At 36.6% G+C, this 20,757-nt stretch overlaps 1 protein-coding gene across 1 annotated transcript; it reads right to left on the reverse strand.

Annotated features, from left to right (window-relative positions):
• Positions 1-14,523: 14,523 nt before the first annotated feature.
• Positions 14,524-19,961, reverse strand: LOC132841089 (carbonic anhydrase 4-like). The gene is made up of 8 exons (XM_060863275.1): positions 19,877-19,961; positions 17,906-17,950; positions 17,619-17,783; positions 16,858-17,003; positions 16,361-16,453; positions 15,689-15,755; positions 14,928-15,088; positions 14,524-14,784 (listed from the first exon to the last, which is right to left on the reverse strand). Exons 1-8 carry the CDS (start codon positions 19,935-19,937, stop codon positions 14,593-14,595), a joined length of 930 nt encoding a protein of 309 aa, XP_060719258.1. The 5' UTR covers positions 19,938-19,961; the 3' UTR covers positions 14,524-14,592.
• Positions 19,962-20,757: the final 796 nt, after the last annotated feature.

The following is a 20,757-nucleotide window of genomic DNA, read 5'->3' on the forward strand; positions in this document are numbered from 1 at the left end:
CTAGTTTTCAGCCCTATCACCCTGCCTGTTCTATTATTATGCCTGTAACATTATCATAAACAACATCCTTGTAGAGTACTTGTAATGCTATAGACAGATACACTGAGTACTATGGAAGACCTAAGAGGCCATGCATTACTAGATTTCTTTCTTTTGTCAATTTTCTCATGATGTCTACATGTACCCCATTGTTAATATATAATGGATTATTAAAATGTTATGCCTTTATGTTCTTAAATACTGTCAAATTGTTTTCAATTTGTTTTGTCATTGCATTTATTAAAAAAATTATCATTTTTGTATTCATTTATTGTCCTCTTTCAGCGCACCTACAATATACAGTATGTGTGGCTAGTTTAAATGTGCTTTCAGAAACAGGGCTGGATTAACCGCAGTAGGGTCACTATCCATCACAGCTTTCTTTATGCAGAAATCATGAGAAAATTAAGTCATTATCATGACAAAACGACAAAGAAAAAACAATGCATGGCCTCTTAGGACTTCTGTAGAGTACAAATGTTTGAATAGCCTCGAGACAAAATAAAGAGGAAGAAACTGAATTGCTAAGAGCATGAAATTTAGTCTGTTACAATTTATATATTTCCTTCATTATTGCAAGTAATATAATTATAGAATAATACAAATGTTCAAAAGTTATAGTAAAAAAATATTTGCATCTTCCTTAAAGTGATAAAAGTAACATAGCAAGCTGAAGTGTTATTGTGTTGTTAACTTCACAAAAGAAACAAAATAGAGCCTGGTGAGGAATAATGACCCACGCTGCTATTATTTTCCTAAAAAAGCACATCATGAAGTCTTTTATATCTTATATTAGTTCTGCTGAACACTGTGGAACAACTATGAAATAAGCAAGTTCCTGTTTTCACTTACACTGTAGCAGCTATAAAAAGTAGCCTCCATTTTTGTGCTTTCTCTTGAAGTTGCTGCTTATCAGGATACCAAGAAACTACAAACTAATTTATCATGCACTCTGACACTGGAGACTAAGAGTCAGAGTCTATTGTTTGAGGACTCCATCAGTGTTTATGCAGCACTGCACAAAATCAGTTTTTTGCAGAACTGCACGCCATCAGTGTTTATGCAGCGCTGCACGCCATCAGTGTTTATGAGGAACTGCACGCCATCAGTGTTTATGCGGAACTGCACGCCATCAGTGTTTATGCATAATCTTAAGAAAACAACCGATGACAATGTCAGTCTCTGGTACTTATGCTTCATTTGTACTTATTTCTACAGATACCTATGCTACAGAACTTTGCTTACTAAAACTGCCAGACACAGGAACAGTTTCTTTCCCCAGGCAATCACCCTGATCAACAACTCACCATAATTATACTCACTGCTTCTTATCATAAGTACTGCATTATCAGGACTGTCAGTCATCAAATCATCTGTATATTACACACTACTGCTGCTGTATATTGCACAAAAAGCATAATATTGTTATTTGTACTCCCACACTTTATGTACATAACTGATCCTTCATATTCTATATTCATATTTTATATATTTTATTCATTCTATATTCATATTTTATACTCATTCTGTCTATATTGTATCTCATTGTCTGCATTGTTTTCTTGTATAGTATAGTGTTGTTTATGTACCTTTGAGAGTCACAAACTGCTGGAACCAAATTCCTTGTGTGTGTCAACACACTTGGCCAATAAATCTGATTCTGATTCTGATTCTGATTTTCATGGAGGTAGCAGTTGACTGTTGACTAAAATTAGGCATGCTAGGTGAAATCAGCAAGAATGTACTGAGAACAAAATATATTTTTGTTATTTTTAAGAACACAAATGTGTTAAAATTAGTTAAACACTGATTAGAACACTGGGGGATAAACTAAAATAATAATAAAGTATGACTAATACAGAGACTACATACATAATACATAGGCTAAGTACAGTATAAAAAAACCCTTAAAGAAAATGAACCAAAAAAAAAAAAGGCGGGAACACAAAAGTCTGTGAAGTAGTGAAGACGAATCGATTCGGGGAGTCAGATCATTCAGCTCACCTCATCAAAAAGAGCCGAATCTTTAGAATGCCAAAAAAAATTTCGTTTCCATTTTTTCTCTAATCCCTGCAAAGATTTGTGACATTTTCCATCTTTGTAGCCTGTGAGGTTTTTAGTCAAAGTAACGAGTCTCTATCTAAACTAAAATAAGTATATGAGACGACTCATATGCGACTCATTTGTCATATGCGAGTCGCCTGTCAATGCTGACGTAAAAGAGCCAAATCGACACTGTGAAGAATCACTTTCAAACCTATCGGTTAGTTGAGACACCTTGTGGAAAGTTCTGGAAATCATCCAATATGACGCGTCTGCTTTTGATTTCTCTTCTAGCTTTAGTTTTTAAATCCTGCATTTGTGAGGGTGAGTGACGTGAAAGTGAAGGTTTTTCTCATGACAAGTTAACTAGTTAACTAGTTAGCTTACCACAGTATTGTTTAAATATGCCGTTAGATATTCAGATATATCGTCAATCAACGTTTATTGTCATTTTTTTCCCAGATATGTTATCGGTTATTGTAAAAACAAACAAACAAAAAACAGATATGTCACGGTTTTTGTCATTTATTCACTATAGTTACTCCGTTTTTTAATCTATTTAGCTAAGGCTAATTTAATTAGCTAGCATAGATAATTTACCTCAGGCTCGTGGTTCAGTCACAAAAGCCAGCTTGAACCTCTAGTATGGATTGACCACAACAATGTTTATTTTATAACAAAAAAAGACTGATTATTGTATTTTGAATGTGTCTGAATACATATATAAATATATATACATATATATTATTATTATTATTATTATTATTATTATAAAAAGAATAAAATTATTAATTTTACTGAAATTTACTGAAATACTGAAAGTCTTTACTGAAATTCATTAGTTCACATTACTAATGTTTTATGTACATATGCTAGCTTTAGCGACAAGCACGTGTAACGTACATGCATAACTTACACACGCTTATATGAACCAAGGAAAAAAAAACTTATGCCAGCGAAATACAAACGTTGTAACTGTTCTAACATATAACACTGGCTAATGTTATTAAATGTATGCCTAAGGCTAATTCTATATTTTTTGTTATTGAAAAGTAGTGAGATGTTACATGTTTGAGAGCAGAAATAGTCGACTCTTATTACAGAGCTGAGCCAAATGATTTGTCTCGCTTAACTTAGAACTTAAAGTGAAAAAGTGAAAGTGACGTGACATACAGCTAAGTATGGTGACCCATACTCAGAATTTGTTCTCTGCGTTTAACCCATCCAAAGTGCACACACACAGCAGTGAACACACACACACCGTGAACACACACCCGGAGCAGTGGGCAGCCATTTTTATGCTGCGGCGCCCAGAGAGCAGTTGGGGGATTTTGGTGCCTTGCTCAAGGGCACCTCAGTCGTGGCCGGCCCGAGGCTCGAACCCCCAAACTTAGGGTTAGGAGTCAGACTCCCTAACCATTAGGCCATGACTTCCCCAACTAGGTGCTCTGTTTAAAATGAGAGATTCTGAGACCTTTGCAACAGCTGCATTATCAATACATTCCTCAAAATCCTTTTGTATACAATTTGAGACTTGTCTTTTGCCCCTAATGGATTTACCCATGCTCTCCAAACAAGAGCAGGCTTTAGGCAGACTTTTTCAGTATGTCTGCCTTCATAGACCGGCTTGCTAGTTTTTCACAGGGAAATTTTTGCTCATTTTGAAAATGTTGTGTTAAAATTTTTAATAATACATGGTATAATTATGGTAAATATAATCTAGCCATGGGGGTCACAGTCCAGTGACTTCTGTGCCGGTCCCAAGCCCGGATAAATAGAGAGGGTTGCGTCAGGAAGGGCATCCGGCATAAAACATTGCCAAATCTAACCATGCGAGTTGTCAGTAAGAATTTCATACCGGATCGGTCGAGGCCCGGGTTAACAACGACCGCCATCGGCGCCGTTGACCTACAGGGCGCCGGTGGAAATTGGGCTACTGTTGGTCGAAGGAGTAGAGGAGGGAGGAGAGTGCACAGACAGAGAGAGAAGAGGAAAGGTAAGAGTGTAGGACTGAGAATAGGGACTCTGAATGTTGGTACTATGACAGGGAAAGGTAGAGAGCTGGCTGATATGATGGAGAGAAGGAAGGTGGATATACTGTGTGTACAGGAGACCAAGTGGAAGGGTAGCAAGGCTCGTAGTATAGGAGCAGGATTCAAGCTGTTTTATTATGGTGTGGATAGTAAGAGAAATGGGGTAGGTGTAGTCCTGAAGGAGGAGTTTGTGAGGAATGTTCTGGAGGTGAAGAGAGTGTCAGACAGGGTGATGAGTCTGAAGTTAGAGATTGAAGGGGTGATGTTGAATGTTGTTAGTGGTTATGCCCCACAGGTAGGTTGTGAGTTAGAGGAGAAAGAGAGATTCTGGTGTGAATTCGATGAGGTGATTGAGAGTATTCCCACGGGTGAGAGAGTGGTGATAGGAGCGGATTTTAATGGACATGTTGGTGAGGGGAACACAGGTGATGAGGAGGTGATGGGCAAGTTTGGAGTTAAGGAAAGGAACCTTGAAGGACAGATGGTAGTAGACTTTGCTAAGAGGATGGACATGGCTGTGGTTAAAACGTATTTTCAGAAGAGGGAGGAACATAGAGTGACTTACAAGAGTGGAGGTAGGAGAACACAGGTAGACTACATCCTTTGTAGAAGAGGCAATCTGAAAGAGATTAGTGACTGTAAAGTGGTAGTGGGAGAGAGTGTAGCCAGACAGCATAGGATGGTGGTGTGTAGAATGACTCTGATGGTCTGTAAGAGGAAGAGGTCAAAGATAGAGAAGAAAACTAAGTGGTGGAAGCTGAAAAAGGAGGAATGTTGTGAGGAATTTAGACAGAAGTTGAGGCAGGCTCTGGGTGGTCAGGTAGTGCTGCCGGATGACTGGGAAACTACAGCAGAAGTGATCAGGGAGACAGGGAGAAAGGTGCTGGGTGTGTCATCTGGAAGGAGGAAAGAAGATAAGGAGACTTGGTGGTGGAATGAGGAAGTTCAGGATAGTATACAGAGGAAGAGATTAGCCAAGAAGAAGTGGGATATGGACAGGACTGAAGAGAATAGACAGGAATACAAGGAGTTACAGCGCAGAGTGAAGAGGGAGGTGTCTAAGGCCAAGCAGAAGGCATATGATGAGTTGTACACTAGGTTAGACACTAGAGAAGGAGAGAAGGACTTGTACAGGTTAGCTAGACAGAGGGATCGAGATGGGAAGGATGTGCAGCAAGTTAGAATTATTAAGGATAGAGATGGAAGGGTGCTCACAAGTGAGGAGAGTGTACAGAGGAGATGGAAGGAATACTTTGAGGAGCTGATGAATGAGGAAAATCAGAGGGAAAAAAGAGTAGAAGGGGTGAACTCTGTGGAACAGGAAGTAGATAAGATTAGAAAGGAAGAAGTCAGGAAGGCCTTGAAGAGGATGAAAAGTGGAAAGGCAGTTGGTCCTGACGACATCCCGGTAGAGGTCTGGAAGTGTCTAGGAGAGGCAGCAGTGGAATTTTTAACTAGTTTGTTCAACAGGGTATTAGAAAGTGAGAGGATGCCTGAGGAATGGAGAAGGAGTGTGTTAGTGCCGATCTTTAAGAATAAGGGTGACGTGCAGAGTTGCAGCAACTATAGGGGGATAAAGTTGATGAGCCATACAATGAAGTTGTGGGAAAGAGTAGTGGAAGCTAGGTTAAGGAAGGTGGTGGAAATTTGTGAGCAGCAGTATGGCTTCATGCCCAGAAAGAGCACAACAGATGCAATTTTTGCTCTGAGAATGTCGATGGAGAAGTATAGGGATGGTCAGAGGGAGTTGCACTGTGTGTTTGTAGACTTAGAGAAAGCGTATGACAGGGTGCCAAGAGCAGAGCTGTGGTACTGTATGAGGAAGTCAGGAGTAGCAGAGAAGTATGTCAGAGTGGTGCAGGACATGTATGAGAGGAGCAGGACAGTGGTGAGGTGTGCTGTAGGTCAGACAGAGGAGTTTACAGTGGAGGTGGGACTGCATCAGGGATCGGCTCTGAGACCCTTCCTGTTTGCTATAGTGATGGACCAGTTGTCAGAGGAGGTCAGACAGGAGTCTCCTTGGACGATGATGTTTGCAGATGACATTGTGATCTGTAGTGAGAGCAGGGAGCAGGTGGAGGAAAACCTGGAGAGGTGGAGGTTTGCGCTGGAGAGAAGAGGAATGAAAGTCAGTCGTAGTAAGACTGAGTACATGTGTGTGAATGAAAGGGAGGGAAGTGGAATAGTAAGGTTACAGGGTGAAGAGGTGAAGAAGGTACAGGAGTTTAAGTACTTGGGGTCAACAGTCCAGAGTAATGGAGAGAGTGGGAAAGAAGTAAAGAAGCGTGTGCAGGCAGGTTGGAGTGGGTGGAGAAAGGTGTCAGGAGTTCTGTGTGATAGGAAAATATCAGCAAGAATCAAGGGGAAGGTGTACAGGACAGTGGTGAGACCGGCCGTGCTGTATGGTTTAGAGACAGTGACACTGAAGAAGAGACAGGAGTCAGAGCTTGAGGTAGCCGAACTGAAGATGTTGAGGTTCTCTTTGGGTGTGACAAGATTGGACAGGTTTAGGAACGAGTACATCAGAGGGACAGCTCATGTTGGACGTTTGGGGGACAAAGTTAGGGAAGCGAGATTAAGATGGTTTGGACATGTTCAGAGGAGGGAGAGTGAGTATATTGGTAGGAGAATGTTGGACATGGAGCTGCCAGGCAGGAGGCAAAGAGGAAGGCCAAAGAGGAGGTATATGGATGTAATTAATGAGGATTTGAAGCTAGTGGGTGCAAGTGTTGAGGATGCAGAAGATAGGGTTAGGTGGAGAGAGATGATTCGCTGTGGCGACCCCTGAAGGGAAAAGCCGAAAGAAGAAGAAGAAGATAATTATGGTAAATATATTCGTATCAAATACGATAGAGCAGGTATAAATATTAGGTAATTTACCTTAGTCATCACTGTATTGCATTTCATAATGCAATCTACATTATTCCTGCCACAGTGCCAAATACAATATTTTTTATTATTTATTAAACTAATAACAAATTATAATGTCATCTTAATATAATTTTTAACTGATTCCAACCTAAAGAATTTCTCAGTACAGAACATCATCAACACTGGGATTTTGAAAGGTTCACATACGTTTGCCAATTACACATATATAATATTGGAACATATTCCTGAATAAAAAAATTGCAATATAATATAATATATAATATATTTAAGCAACACTGTATATGTGATTTTTGTATATGCAACCTAATGTTGTATCTTGCTAATAATTGTTTTGTAATTATTAATTTTCGGTAATTCAAGTTAATGATTAAAATCAGCTATATGTTATATTTCAGAGAAGACATTCACAATACATAAACATTAGTATTCCGTATGAATTTTCAGATGTCAAAAAAATTGTAAAAACGTAATGAAATTTAAAATTCACAAAAAGTAAAATAAAATTAAATAAAATAATAAAATAATTATTATAAAATAAACAAATAAAATAAATATATTATTTATATATAATATATACATATTATAATTATATAATTTATATTTTAATTATTCATTCATTCATCTTCTACCGCTTATCCGAACTACCTCGGGTCACGGGGAGCCTGTGCCTATCTCAGGCGTCAAGGCAGCATTCACCCTGGACGGAGTGCCAACCCATCGCAGGGCACATACACACACACTCATTCACTCACGCAATCACACACTAGGGACAATTTTCCAGAGATGCCAATCAACCTACTATGCATGTCTTTGGACCGGGGGAGGAAACCGGAGTACCCGGAGGAAACCCCCGAGGCACGGGGAGAACATGCAAACTCCACACACACAAGGTGGAGGCGGGAATCGAACCCCGACCCTGGAGGTGTGAGGCGAACGTGCTAACCACTAAGCCACCGTAACCCCCCTATTTTAATTATATATAATAATAATATCTAATTATTATAATAATATAAATTATAATAAATACATATGTTTATTTATATGTATATATTATTTATATATATAAAATATATTTATTATTATTATATTATTTTTCTAAAATTTTATTATAAAAATATATAATTTTATATATTATAAAATATTAATTTTAATATTTTTATAATAATATATATGTATTCGGAAATATTATAAAATAATTCTCTCTCATTCATTTTCTACCGCTTATCCGAACTACTCGGGTCACGGGGAGCCTGTGCCTATCTCAGGCGTCATCGGGCATCAAGGCAGGATTCACCCTGAACGGAGTGACAACCAATCGAACCCCCGACCCTGGAGGTGTGAGGCGAACGTGCTAACCACTAAGCCACCGTGCCCCCTATAAAATAATTAATAATTGTATTATTTTTATAATAATAATAAAAAATATATATATTTATATATGTATTCAGACACATTCAAAATACAATAATCAGTCTTTTTTTTTGTTATAAAATAAACATTGTTGTGGTCAATCCATACTAGAGGTTCAAGCTGGCTTTTTTGACTGAACCACGAGCCTGAGGTAAATTATCTATGCTAGCTAATTAAATTAGGCTTAGCTAAATAGATTAAAAAACGGAGTAACTATAGTGAATAAATGACAAAAACCGTGACATATCTGTTTTTTGTTTGTTTGTTTTTACAATAACCGATAACATTCATTCATTCATTCATTCATTCATTCATCTTCTACCGCTTATCCGAACTACCTCGGGTCACGGGGAGCCTGTGCCTATCTCAGGCGTCATCGGGCATCAAGGCAGGATACACCCTGGACGGAGTGCCAACCCATCACAGGGCACACACACACTCTCATTCACTCACGCACTAGGGACAATTTTCCAGAGATGCCAATCAACCTACCATGCATGTCTTTGGACTGAGGGAGGAAACCGGAGTACCCGGAGGAAACCCCCGAGGCACGGGGAGAACATGCAAACTCCACACACACAAGGTGGAGGCGGGAATCGAACCCCGACCCTGGAGGTGTGAGGCGAACGTGCTAACCACTAAGCCACCGTGCCCCCTTGTTCTAATCAGTGTTTAACTAATTTTAACACATTTGTGTTCTTAAAAATAACAAAAATATATTTTGTTCTCAGTACATTCTTGCTGATTTCACCTAGCATGCCTAATTTTAGTCAACAGTCAACTGCTACCTCCATGAAAATCAGAATCAGAATCAGAATCAGATTTATTGGCCAAGTGTGTTGACACACACAAGGAATTTGGTTCCAGCAGTTTGTGACTCTCAAAGGTACATAAACAACACTATACTATACAAGAAAACAATGCAGACAATGAGATACAATATAGACAGAATGAGTATAAAATATGAATATAGAATGAATAAAATATATAAAATATGAATATAGAATATGAAGGATCAGTTATGTACATAAAGTGTGGGAGTACAAATAACAATATTATGCTTTTTGTGCAATATACAGCAGCAGTAGTGTGTAATATACAGATGATTTGATGACTGACAGTCCTGATAATGCAGTACTTATGATAAGAAGCAGTGAGTATAATTATGGTGAGTTGTTGATCAGGGTGATTGCCTGGGGAAAGAAACTGTTCCTGTGTCTGGCAGTTTTAGTAAGCAAAGTTCTGTAGCATAGGTATCTGTAGAAATAAGTACAAATGAAGCATAAGTACCAGAGACTGACATTGTCATCGGTTGTTTTCTTAAGATTATGCATAAACACTGATGGCGTGCAGTTCAGCATAAACACTGATGGCGTGCAGTTCTGCATAAACACTGATGGTGTGCAGTGCTGCATAAACACTGATGGCGTGCAGTTCAGCATAAACACTGATGGCGTGCAGTTCTGCAAAAAAACTGATTTTGTGCAGTGCTGCATAAACACTGATGGAGTCCTCAAACAATAGACTCTGACTCAGTCTCCAGTGTCAGAGTGCATGATAAATTAGTTTGTAGTTTCTTGGTATCCTGATAAGCAGCAGCTTCAAGAGAAAGCACAAAAATGGAGGCTACTTTTTATAGCTGCTACAGTGTAAGTGAAAACAGGAACTTGCTTATTTCATAGTTGTTCCACAGTGTTCAGCAGAACTAATATAAGATATAAAAGACTTCATGATGTGCTTTTTTAGGAAAATAATAGCAGTGTGGGTCATTATTCCTCACCAGGCTCTATTTTGTTTCTTTTGTGAAGTTAATAACACAATAACACTTCAGCTTGCTATGTTACTTTTATCACTTTAAGGAAGATGCAAAGATTTTTTTACTATAACTTTTGAACATTTGTATTATTCTATAATTATATTACTTGCAATAATGAAGGAAATATATAAATTGTAACAGACTAAATTTCATGCTCTTAGCAATTCAGTTTCTTCCTCTTTATTTTGTCTCGAGGCTATTCAAACATTTGTACTCTACAGAAGTCCTAAGAGGCCATGCATTGTTTTTTCTTTGTCGTTTTGTCATGATAATGACTTAATTTTCTCATGATTTCTGCATAAAGAAAGCTGTGATGGATAGTGACCCTACTGCGGTTAATCCAGCCCTGTTTCTGAAAGCACATTTAAACTAGCCACACATACTGTATATTGTAGGTGCGCTGAAAGAGGACAATAAATGAATACAAAAATGATAACTTTTTAATAAATGCATGACAAAACAAATTGAAAACAATTTGACAGTATTTATGAACATAAAGGCATGCCTCTTAGGTCTTCCGTAGTACTCAGTGTATCTGTCTATAGCATTACAAGTACTCTACAAGGATGTTGTTTATGATAATGTTACAGGCATAATAATAGAACAGGCAGGGTGATAGGGCTGAAAACTAGGAGTGGAAGGAGTTAAAATTTACAGTATCTGACAGATGTGAGTACATCCCTCACATTTTTGTAAATATTTTATTATATCTTTTCATGTGACAACACTGAAGAAATGACATTTTGCTACTGTGTAAAGTAGTGAACAGTGTACAGCTTGTATAACAGTGTAAATTTGCTTTCCCCTCAAAATAACTGAACACACAGCCATTAATGTGTAAAACGCTAGCCACAAAGTGAGTACACCACTAAGTAAAATGTCCAAATTGGGCCCAAAGTGTCAATAATTTGTGTGAACACCATTATTTTCCAGCACTGCTTTAACCATCTTGGGCATGGAGTTCATCAGAGTGTCAAAGGTTGACACTGGAGTCCTCTTCCAGCTGGTGGATGCAAGGAGGAACAGGAGGAGCACTGCCAGAGCCCTGCAAAATTACCTCCAGCAGGTCACAAATGTGCATGTGTCTGCTCAAATGGTCAGAAACAGACTCCATGAGGGTGGTATGAGGTTGCGTTTACAGCCCAACACCAAGCAGGACGTTTGGCATTTGCCAGAGAACACCGAGATTGGCAAATTCGCCACTGGCGCCCTGTGCTCTTCACAAAAGCAGGTTCACACTGAGCACATGTGACAGAGGTGACAGAGTCTGGAGACGCTGTGGAGAACGTTCTGCTGCCTGCAACATCCTCCAGAATGACCGGTTTGGCAGTGGGTCAGTAATGGTGTGGGGTGGTATTTCTTTGGAGGGCCGCACAGCCCTCCATGTGCTCGCCAGAGGTAGCCTGACTGCCATTAGGTACCGAGATGAGATCCTCCATCTACCAACGCCACATTGCACCACAGACTGTCCAGGAGTTGGCAGATGCTTTAGTCCAGGTCTGGGAGGAGATCCCTCAGGAGACCATACACCACCTCATCAGGAGCATGCCCAGGCGTTGTAGGGAGGTTACAGGCACGTGGAGGCCACACACACTACTGAGCCTCATTTTGACTTGTTTTAAGGACATTACATCAAAGTTGGTTCAGCCTGTAGTGTGTTTTTCCACGTACATTTTGAGTGTGACTCCAAATCCAGACCTCCATGGGTTAATAAAATTGATTTTCATTGATAATTTTTGTGTGATTTTGTTGTCAGCACATTGAACTATGTAAAGAACAAAGTATTTAATAAGACTATTTAATTCATTCAGATCTAGGATGTGTTGCTTAACTGTTCCCTTTATTTTTTTGAGCAGTATAAATATATATATATATATATATATATATATATATATATATATATATATATATATATATATATACAGAGAGAGAGGGGGGGGAGGCATGGTGAGAGTTATTGCACATACAGTACAAAAAATTATTAAAAGTTCTAATTAAAATAAAACATTGAATGTGTAATATCTCCTAATACACCACTTCATAACTGCATACATTGAAAGCACTAGGGAGCAGCTGAAAGAACAAGCATTCTTTATACACAAGACAATGAACTTGAAACTTTTTTAGTAAACATTAGATGTAACTAAAAACCAGTAAAATCCACAGTGACACACTGAGGCGTGATTTATAAATAAGTAATCATCTTTGGCTTGCTGACATTGACTCCTCATGGTGTCAAAAGCACACCAGTTCTGGTACCAAGTTAGTGTTGAAAGTTTACTTGACATTTGCAGCAACTTGAACTGAATGAAAGGAAACAAAATGAAATGTATTGTGTGTGTGTTCATACTAATACATTTGTAAATAAGTTTATCACTTATGCACTTATTGATCATCCTCTTTCCAGATCATCTAATTTCTCATGTTCCACTCAGTCCAGCAGATTGTAAAAGAAAAGAAAATCACAGTGCAGCACGGACCAGGCCTAGACTATATAATCAATCAATTTCTTTTAGGGCTGGCAATTTTTCTCTTCAACATTTTTTTTGTTGTCAGTAATTGGGTTGTATTTTTTTTTTTCTATCTGCTGTAACAGGAACTAATTACAAGGACGTTCCACAACATTAAATATAGCTAAGCAGATTGAGAGTATGACATTGTTTAATAAATAGAAATTGTTAACATGACACAAATTAATGTTCTGTAGGAGAAACAGTCTAAACCCAGATTTTGTGTTAATGAAACATTTTAAGTGGTCATTACTTATTCTTTGTCGTTTTTTTGTCACTACTAATTCAAATTAGTTGTTTGCACTATTCGGATGAAATATTGAGTGCAATGATCGTGTGAAGCAGAGACAACGGGGGAAGAGAGGGGAGGGGCCTGAAACAGGATGTGACAATGCGCTGCCTGGTCCTCGGCGTGCAAACCGGGGATTTTTGAAAGCACTTTGAAACGGTGAATGTAAATAGTCTAATATATAGAAATCTTTCTGACAATAAATGATTACCCTAAAACTGATGTTAGTTTAATGTTAATAAGAAGTGTTAATGTGTCAATCGATGCTAGTATTTTTTTCTCGTTTTCTCTGTTCACATTAACATGAGCTATTTCTGTCAGGTCACATTTAATAACATTAGCCAGTGTTATATGTTAGAACAGTTACAACGTTTGTATTTCGCTGGCATAAGTTTTTTTTTCCTTGGTTCATATAAGCGTGTGTAAGTTATGCATGTACGTTACACGTGCTTGTCGCTAAAGCTAGCATATGTACATAAAACAGTAATGTGAACTAATGAATTTCAGTAAAGACTAATAATGTAAACTTGATTTGTCTATTGCATGACTTGAGATTCTATGTTCAAACAACTTAACTTGTTTAGTTTTATCCTGTGTAAAGACTAAAATGGTTTAGTGCAACGGGCTTTCTCGAAAATCTCTAGTAATGTCAGCTAATTCAGGTTAAGAGTGCACCAGGTTGCACAGATGCACTAATGTGGACTAATGTACTTAAATCTTTAGCTCTGTGTTGTTCTCTGTCTTTGTTCTAATGTAGCACCATGGTCCTGGAGAAATGTCCCATGTCTCTATGTACTGCATCAGCTATATATAGTTGAAATGACAATAAAAGCTTCTTGACTTATTCCTGATTCTGATTAGATCATCTGGAACACATTGTGCTATAGATACACAAACTACAAATAAAAACTATCTACGACATAAAACAGCCCTGATTTGTCAACCCCTGGCCCAACTAATTGTCTGGCCATTTCACCAGTAACACTGAGAGAACCTCAACACAAGTGCATGAGACTTTCTTACACAAAAGCAGTTTGCAAACACAAATAATTTTTATTAATAAATACCAAAGTGGTGGTGTTTTTTGTTTTTTTTTGCATCTGTAAAACATTTATTTAACATTAGTACAAAAAACATTTTTTTTCATTTTCATTGGCAAACAAAACCACCAAGATGGATTCTACAATGCCATGACTTTCCATTTATTTTTTTTTTTCTAAAAAAAAGTCTAAAAAATTATTTTTTCTATATGAGTCTAAAAAGAAAATTTATAATATAATTTTTATATTGATAAAAAATGAAAATGGGTCCCACAGACCCGAACACCATACAAGGGTTAAGGAATAAAATGTAATTGATATTAAAGTACTTATAAAAAGTATGTTCAGTTGATTATTAATCTGGTATTATTAATAATGTATATAACTCTTCAAAAATAATTATTATCTAAATTTCATAATTTAAACTTTCATAAAATATCATCTATGTGTTCAATATTTTTGGTTCTCTAGTTTTGACAATTGAGCTGTTTTGAGGAATTTTGAGTCTTCAATCTTGACTCTAGTAGAGTTGATTACAGCTCAGAGTTGTACTTACACTCAACAGAACGAGAGTGAAGCTTAACACTACAACAGATTCAGCTGCACCAGAGTGGGATCTATACACAACCCGACCTTTCCGAGGCTGCACTGGTCTGAATGTGTTCACCAATGGCTTACCATCTTTAGACTTCAGGTCGAAAAAGGCCGCAAGCTGTAAAAGAACATGGAAATAGAGAAATTCATACACAAATACATACTGTAGCTCTTTTAAACTACATTACCATACAATCACTACTATCACACAACCAGTGAGTTCTTCTTCAGACCTCTGACAGTGTCAAAGATAAGTCTTACCTGAGCTTTGCTAAGTGGAATAGGCTCCTTAAACATGGTCCATATCACTGACTCAGAACAGCCCGGGATGGTTTGAGAGCCTTCATAACGATAGTAGTCCCTCAGCTTCATCTCAGACAGGATCAGTGTGTTCAAGGAGATGTTAAGATCTGTGTGGCTTTCTAGAATAAAAGAATAAAAGAAATGTAAGTATTTACATGTGAAGTCATAGGAAATCAAATCCCTTTCTTCATATCCATTTCCATTCATGCAACTATCCAATCAGCCAGTCATATGGCAGCAGTAATCATAAAATCATGCAACTATAGGTCAAGGGCTTAAGTTAATGTTCACATCCAACATAAAATTAAGGAACAAAATCTGATCTCTTTGGTTCTGAGTGACTTTGAGTGACTTTGGCTGTTGCATTAGTGGTTTAGTGCACTGCTTGATCTTTCTCCAATCTTAATTGTCCAGTATTTCCAGTGTAGCCTCAGATCATCTGCTGATATATCTCGTTTATTTCAAGGTGTTCTGCTTTCTGAGAGACTTTATGCTTTTCTCTTCACTATAACAACAAAGAGTGGTTATATGAATTACAGGAGCCTTCCTGTCAGCTCAGACTAGTCTGCCCACTCTCCTTAAACATTAACAAAAGTTCTTGACCCGTATTTGTATGATTTGGAGGTTGTCGACTGTTGAACATGGGCACAGGACAGCACAAAGAGGCAATGAGATCGCAAGTTTCAAGAAAAGCATGTATCACATTGAAAAATGCCTACCTGCATCTTGCACCTTAGTTACAGCTGCAATGAAGGTACTATACTCCGTGTTTTCAGTGGCTGACTCCTGCCATAAAAATTACATTATATATTTTATGTATAAGAAAACAAATTCACATACAGATGTGTGACAGGAGAAACTGGGGGCTCTGTTATAATGTGAGAGCATTGTGCTACCAAGGTTTTGGAATAAAGCCAATCTTTTCATAGCTCATAGAGTGCGATTCAATATTTTGATGCAGCAGATAAAAAGTATTCACACTTGTTAACTCACAATCTAAGTATTCACACTGCATGAATGACAGTGAATGGCGTCATTGCATGAAAGCCAAGTCAAATCAGTCTGAAAATGATGACAAAAATGTAACGTGCAAATCTTGGGAGTGATCATAATGAGAGTGGTCATTATCAGGTTGACTCTTCCCCATTCACAGGGTTCACTAAATGCTTTTATATGTATGAAAATGATGCAATTGTACACATTGGATACATTTTGGAGAGACATGTAAGAATTCAAATTGAGGATCATCAAAACTTAGGAAAAATGTTCATTCCTCCTTTACCTCCTGTTGCTTTTCTTACTGTATATGATGGCTTAATATTAAGACTCATTAAAAATATACAAATTACAGTGAATTGGTTTGAAATTACAGTAGACACTTAAAAGCAAACCTCAAAGAAGAATCCCAAGATTGCTTGTCCAGTTACGTCATTCAGTGCTTCATCTACTGTAAGGTATTTGTTCTTTATATGCAGGATGTGCAGCTGAAATAGAGGGAGACAGAGAGAGAGAGAGAGAGAGCGAGAGAGAGAGAGAGAGAGAGAGAGAGAGAGAGAGAGACTTCATCAAGAGTAAAACACCTTTATTGTTAATGTACATTAATGAGATTTCAACCAAACAACAATCCATCTCAGTGTGGTAAATTCCTACACAAAATCATTGATTATTTTCCTATAAAATTGTCCAACAAGTAACATTTAATAGTGAAAGTCTTACGCGTCTGTTGAAGGTATGGTGTAATACCATGTCTAAACAGATATTTAACATCATCATATAAACAACATTCATCTTGCTAAATAATGCCTTATTTGGAAAACAAAACAAAACAAAACAAACAAAAAAAACACGATCTTAGTAATCAGTGTGCTGAGGAGTATCTTGACTGTACCTCCATGGGATAATGTTCTCCATCAAGGGTGTGTTCAGACCCAGGGCTGCTACTGCTGCCCCAGTGGAACTTCAACTGGACAGCATTATAGGTGTTTGAGAGATTTCCCCCACTCAAAGTGGCCCCAGAAGGAATGTCCAGATAAACTACAAGGAAAAAGTAAAGTGTAATAAATAGACCTGCATTTCCATAAAAAAAAAAACATTGCTCCTGCAAGGCAATGAAAGTTGCCAACATGACATTTAGAGATAATAGAAGAGATTTCTTTGAGTATTCATAAGTTTAAATGCTTTACAGAGAACAACTTGAAAACTAGACAAGACCAACAAAAATGCCTGCTGTATTACAGCTCATAATGCTGTATGCACCAGAAGACACAGCTCCCTTACTAAATGTTATGACACATTTTTAGACTACTGTATATGAGCCCAAAAAGAATGTTATAATATCCCTGCAAAAACTTTGGTCACACCGCTGATGAAGGACTGCTGATTAAATGCCCCCTTTTCTACGGAATTTGCATACTACGCTTAATTCTTACTACATCAGCTACATTTGAAATCTCTGCAGTTAGTTCCTGGACTGGAGAACCCAGCGAAATCCCATGACGATATGTTGTAACACAGCCCACCAGGTTTCCTTTTCACGCCTTCCTACACACCTGTCAATCTTAGGAGTGCCCACTTGCTTTCCATATATTTCCCCATTTCCAGTCTTATCACTCTAAAGTACATGAAGTGTATAGAAATGTCCAGGATTACCAGTTTGCCCGTTATTCTTCAAAGTGCTGGTAAACGGCTGTCTGTAGCCAGTGAATTTGAATGCGGTAAGACTGGACTCCTTCTTAGTCTTTTTGGTCACTATGTTGATGGGAGATTGTTTATTACCACCACAAACAGCATTCACCTCATTCCAAGCTGCTGGCCCTGCAAACAACAGAAAAATAACAAACAGATCAAATGTTAGCTGGTAAAAGTTAAATAGATATAAAAAATGTTGGATTACTGGATATAAACATTGTCTGTCATGCTCACTTGTCTATTATTACCTTTGCAAGGCTGTTCACAGGACATCTGGGACTGGTAGCACCAATCTGCATGAAGAAAACGTTGTACAATAAAAAAATGTTTATTGTAATGTACAATATATTTACTTAAACAAATGCTCACAACATACAAATGTTATGATAATATGGATAAAAAGGAGAAGCAGTTCAGAATAAGAGAACATGACCTTGAGTAATTCAGAGAAATGAATGTTAAAAAAAGTACTTATTTTGGCACATCGAACACTGCTATTACTTCTTTAACCCTTACTCTATTTAAACATACATACATGCTGAAGGAACTAGTTTGTGATTTCTTGCATGCTTGCTGAACTCTGGTAAGCCATCTTAAGTAATCTGTTTCCAAAATTTACTTTGTGGCTATAGTGACAATGAAACAGTTTATAATAGCACTTGAAAGATATACTGCAATATCCTGAGGCCTTTTCATACATAAATGACACTCGTTTAGAATGTACACTCCGGTGCTGTGAACCATACCATCCCTGCTGGGTATAATAATAATAATAATAATAATAATAATAATAATAATAATAATCTTACATATACTGTATTGCCTTGCTGATTTTCAGTGATTTGAACAGACTTTATAAAACCTAAGGCTAATTCTATATATTTTGTTATTGAAAAGTAGTGAGATGTTACATGTTTGAGAGCAGAAATAGTCGACTCTTATTACAGAAAAAAAACAAAAATTATTACAAAAACTATTACAAAAATTGCAATATAATATAATATATAATATATTTAAGCAACACTGTATATGTGATTTTTGTATATGCAACCTAATGTTGTATCTTGCTAATAATTGTTTTGTAATTATTAATTTTCGGTAATTCAAGTTAATGATTATCATCAGCTATATGTTATATTTCAGAGAAGACATTCACAATACATAAACATTAGTATTCCGTATGAATTTTCAGTTGTCAAAAAAATTGTAAAAACGTAATGAAATTTAAAATTCACAAAAAGTAAAAAAAAATTTAATAAAATAATTATTATAAAAATAAACAAATAAAAATAAATATATTATTTATATATAATATATAAATATTATAATTAGATAATTTCTATTTTAATTATATATAATATAATAATATCTAATTATTATAATAATATAAAATATAATAAATACATATAATGTTTATTTATATGTATATATTATTTATATATATAAAATATATTTATTATTATTATATTATTTTTATAACATTTTATTATAAAAATATATATAATTGTATATATTATACAACATTAATTTTAATATTTTTATAATAATATATATGTATTCGGAAATATTATAAAATAATTCTCTCTCATTCATTTTCTACCGCTTATCCGAACTACTCGGGTCACGGGGAGCCTGTGCCTATCTCAGGCGTCATCGGGCATCAAGGCAGGATTCACCCTGAACGGAGTGACAACCAATCGAACCCCCGACCCTGGAGGTGTGAGGCGAACGTGCTAACCACTAAGCCACCGTGCCCCCTATAAAATAATTAATAATTTTATTATTTTTATAATAATAATAAAAAATATATATATATTTATATATGTATTCAGACACATTCAAAATACAATAATCAGTCTTTTTTTTGTTATAAAATAAACATTGTTGTGGTCAATCCATACTAGAGGTTCAAGCTGGCTTTTGTGACTGAACCACGAGCCTGAGGTAAATTATCTATGCTAGCTAATTAAATTAGCCTTAGCTAAATAGATTAAAAAACGGAGTAACTATAGTGAATAAATGACAAAAACCGTGACATATCTGTTTTTTGTTTGTTTGTTTTTACAATAACCGATAACATATCTGGGAAAAAATGACAATAAACGTTGATTGACGATATATCTGAATATCTAACGGCATATTTAAACAATACTGTGGTAAGCTAACTAGTTAACTAGTTAACTTGTCATGAGAAAAACCTTCACTTTCACGTCACTCACCCTCACAAATGCAGGATTTAAAAACTAAAGCTAGAAGAGAAATCAAAAGCAGACGCGTCATATTGGATGATTTCCAGAACTTTCCACAAGGTGTCTCAACTAACCGATAGGTTTGAAAGTGATTCTTCACAGTGTCGATTTGGCTCTTTTACGTCAGCATTGACAGGCGACTCGCATATGACAAATGAGTCGCATATGAGTCGTCTCATATACTTATTTTAGTTTAGATAGAGACTCGTTACTTTGACTAAAAACCTCACAGGCTACAAAGATGGAAAATGTCACAAATCTTTGCAGGGATTAGAGAAAAAATGGAAACGAAATTTTTTTTGGCATTCTAAAGATTCGGCTCTTTTTGATGAGGTGAGCTGAATGATCTGACTCCCCGAATCGATTCGTCTTCACTACTTCACAGACTTTTGTGTTCCCGCCTTTTTTTTTTTTGGTTCGTTTTATTTAAGGTTTTTTTTTATACTGTACTTAGCCTATGTATTATGTATGTAGTCTCTGTATTAGTCATACTTTATTATTATTTTAGTTTATCCCCCAGTGTTCTAATCAGTGTTTAACTAATTTTAACACATTTGTGTTCTTAAAAATAACAAAAATATATTTTGTTCTCAGTACATTCTTGCTGATTTCACCTAGCATGCCTAATTTTAGTCAACAGTCAACTGCTACCTCCATGAAAATCAGAATCAGAATCAGAATCAGATTTATTGGCCAAGTGTGTTGACACACACAAGGAATTTGGTTCCAGCAGTTTGTGACTCTCAAAGGTACATAAACAACACTATACTATACAAGAAAACAATGCAGACAATGAGATACAATATAGACAGAATGAGTATAAAATATGAATATAGAATGAATAAAATATA

The sequence above is a fragment of the Tachysurus vachellii genome, chromosome 26, assembly GCF_030014155.1.
Source record: "Tachysurus vachellii isolate PV-2020 chromosome 26, HZAU_Pvac_v1, whole genome shotgun sequence".
Taxonomy (NCBI): domain Eukaryota; kingdom Metazoa; phylum Chordata; class Actinopteri; order Siluriformes; family Bagridae; genus Tachysurus; species Tachysurus vachellii.

Bases quoted from the DNA above. Each gene is read 5' to 3' on its own strand.
- LOC132841089 (XM_060863275.1), bottom strand. From the start codon at position 19,937: ATGACGCGTCTGCTTTTGATTTCTCTTCTAGCTTTAGTTTTTAAATCC. The intron at 17,951-19,876 runs GTGAGTGACGTG...TTCTTCATGCAG, and splicing joins TAAATCCTGCATTTGTGAGG to ATTGGTGCTACCAGTCCCAG. The intron at 14,785-14,927 runs GTAAGACTTATC...GTTCTTTTACAG, and splicing joins TTCCACTTAGCAAAGCTCAG to CTTGCGGCCTTTTTCGACCT.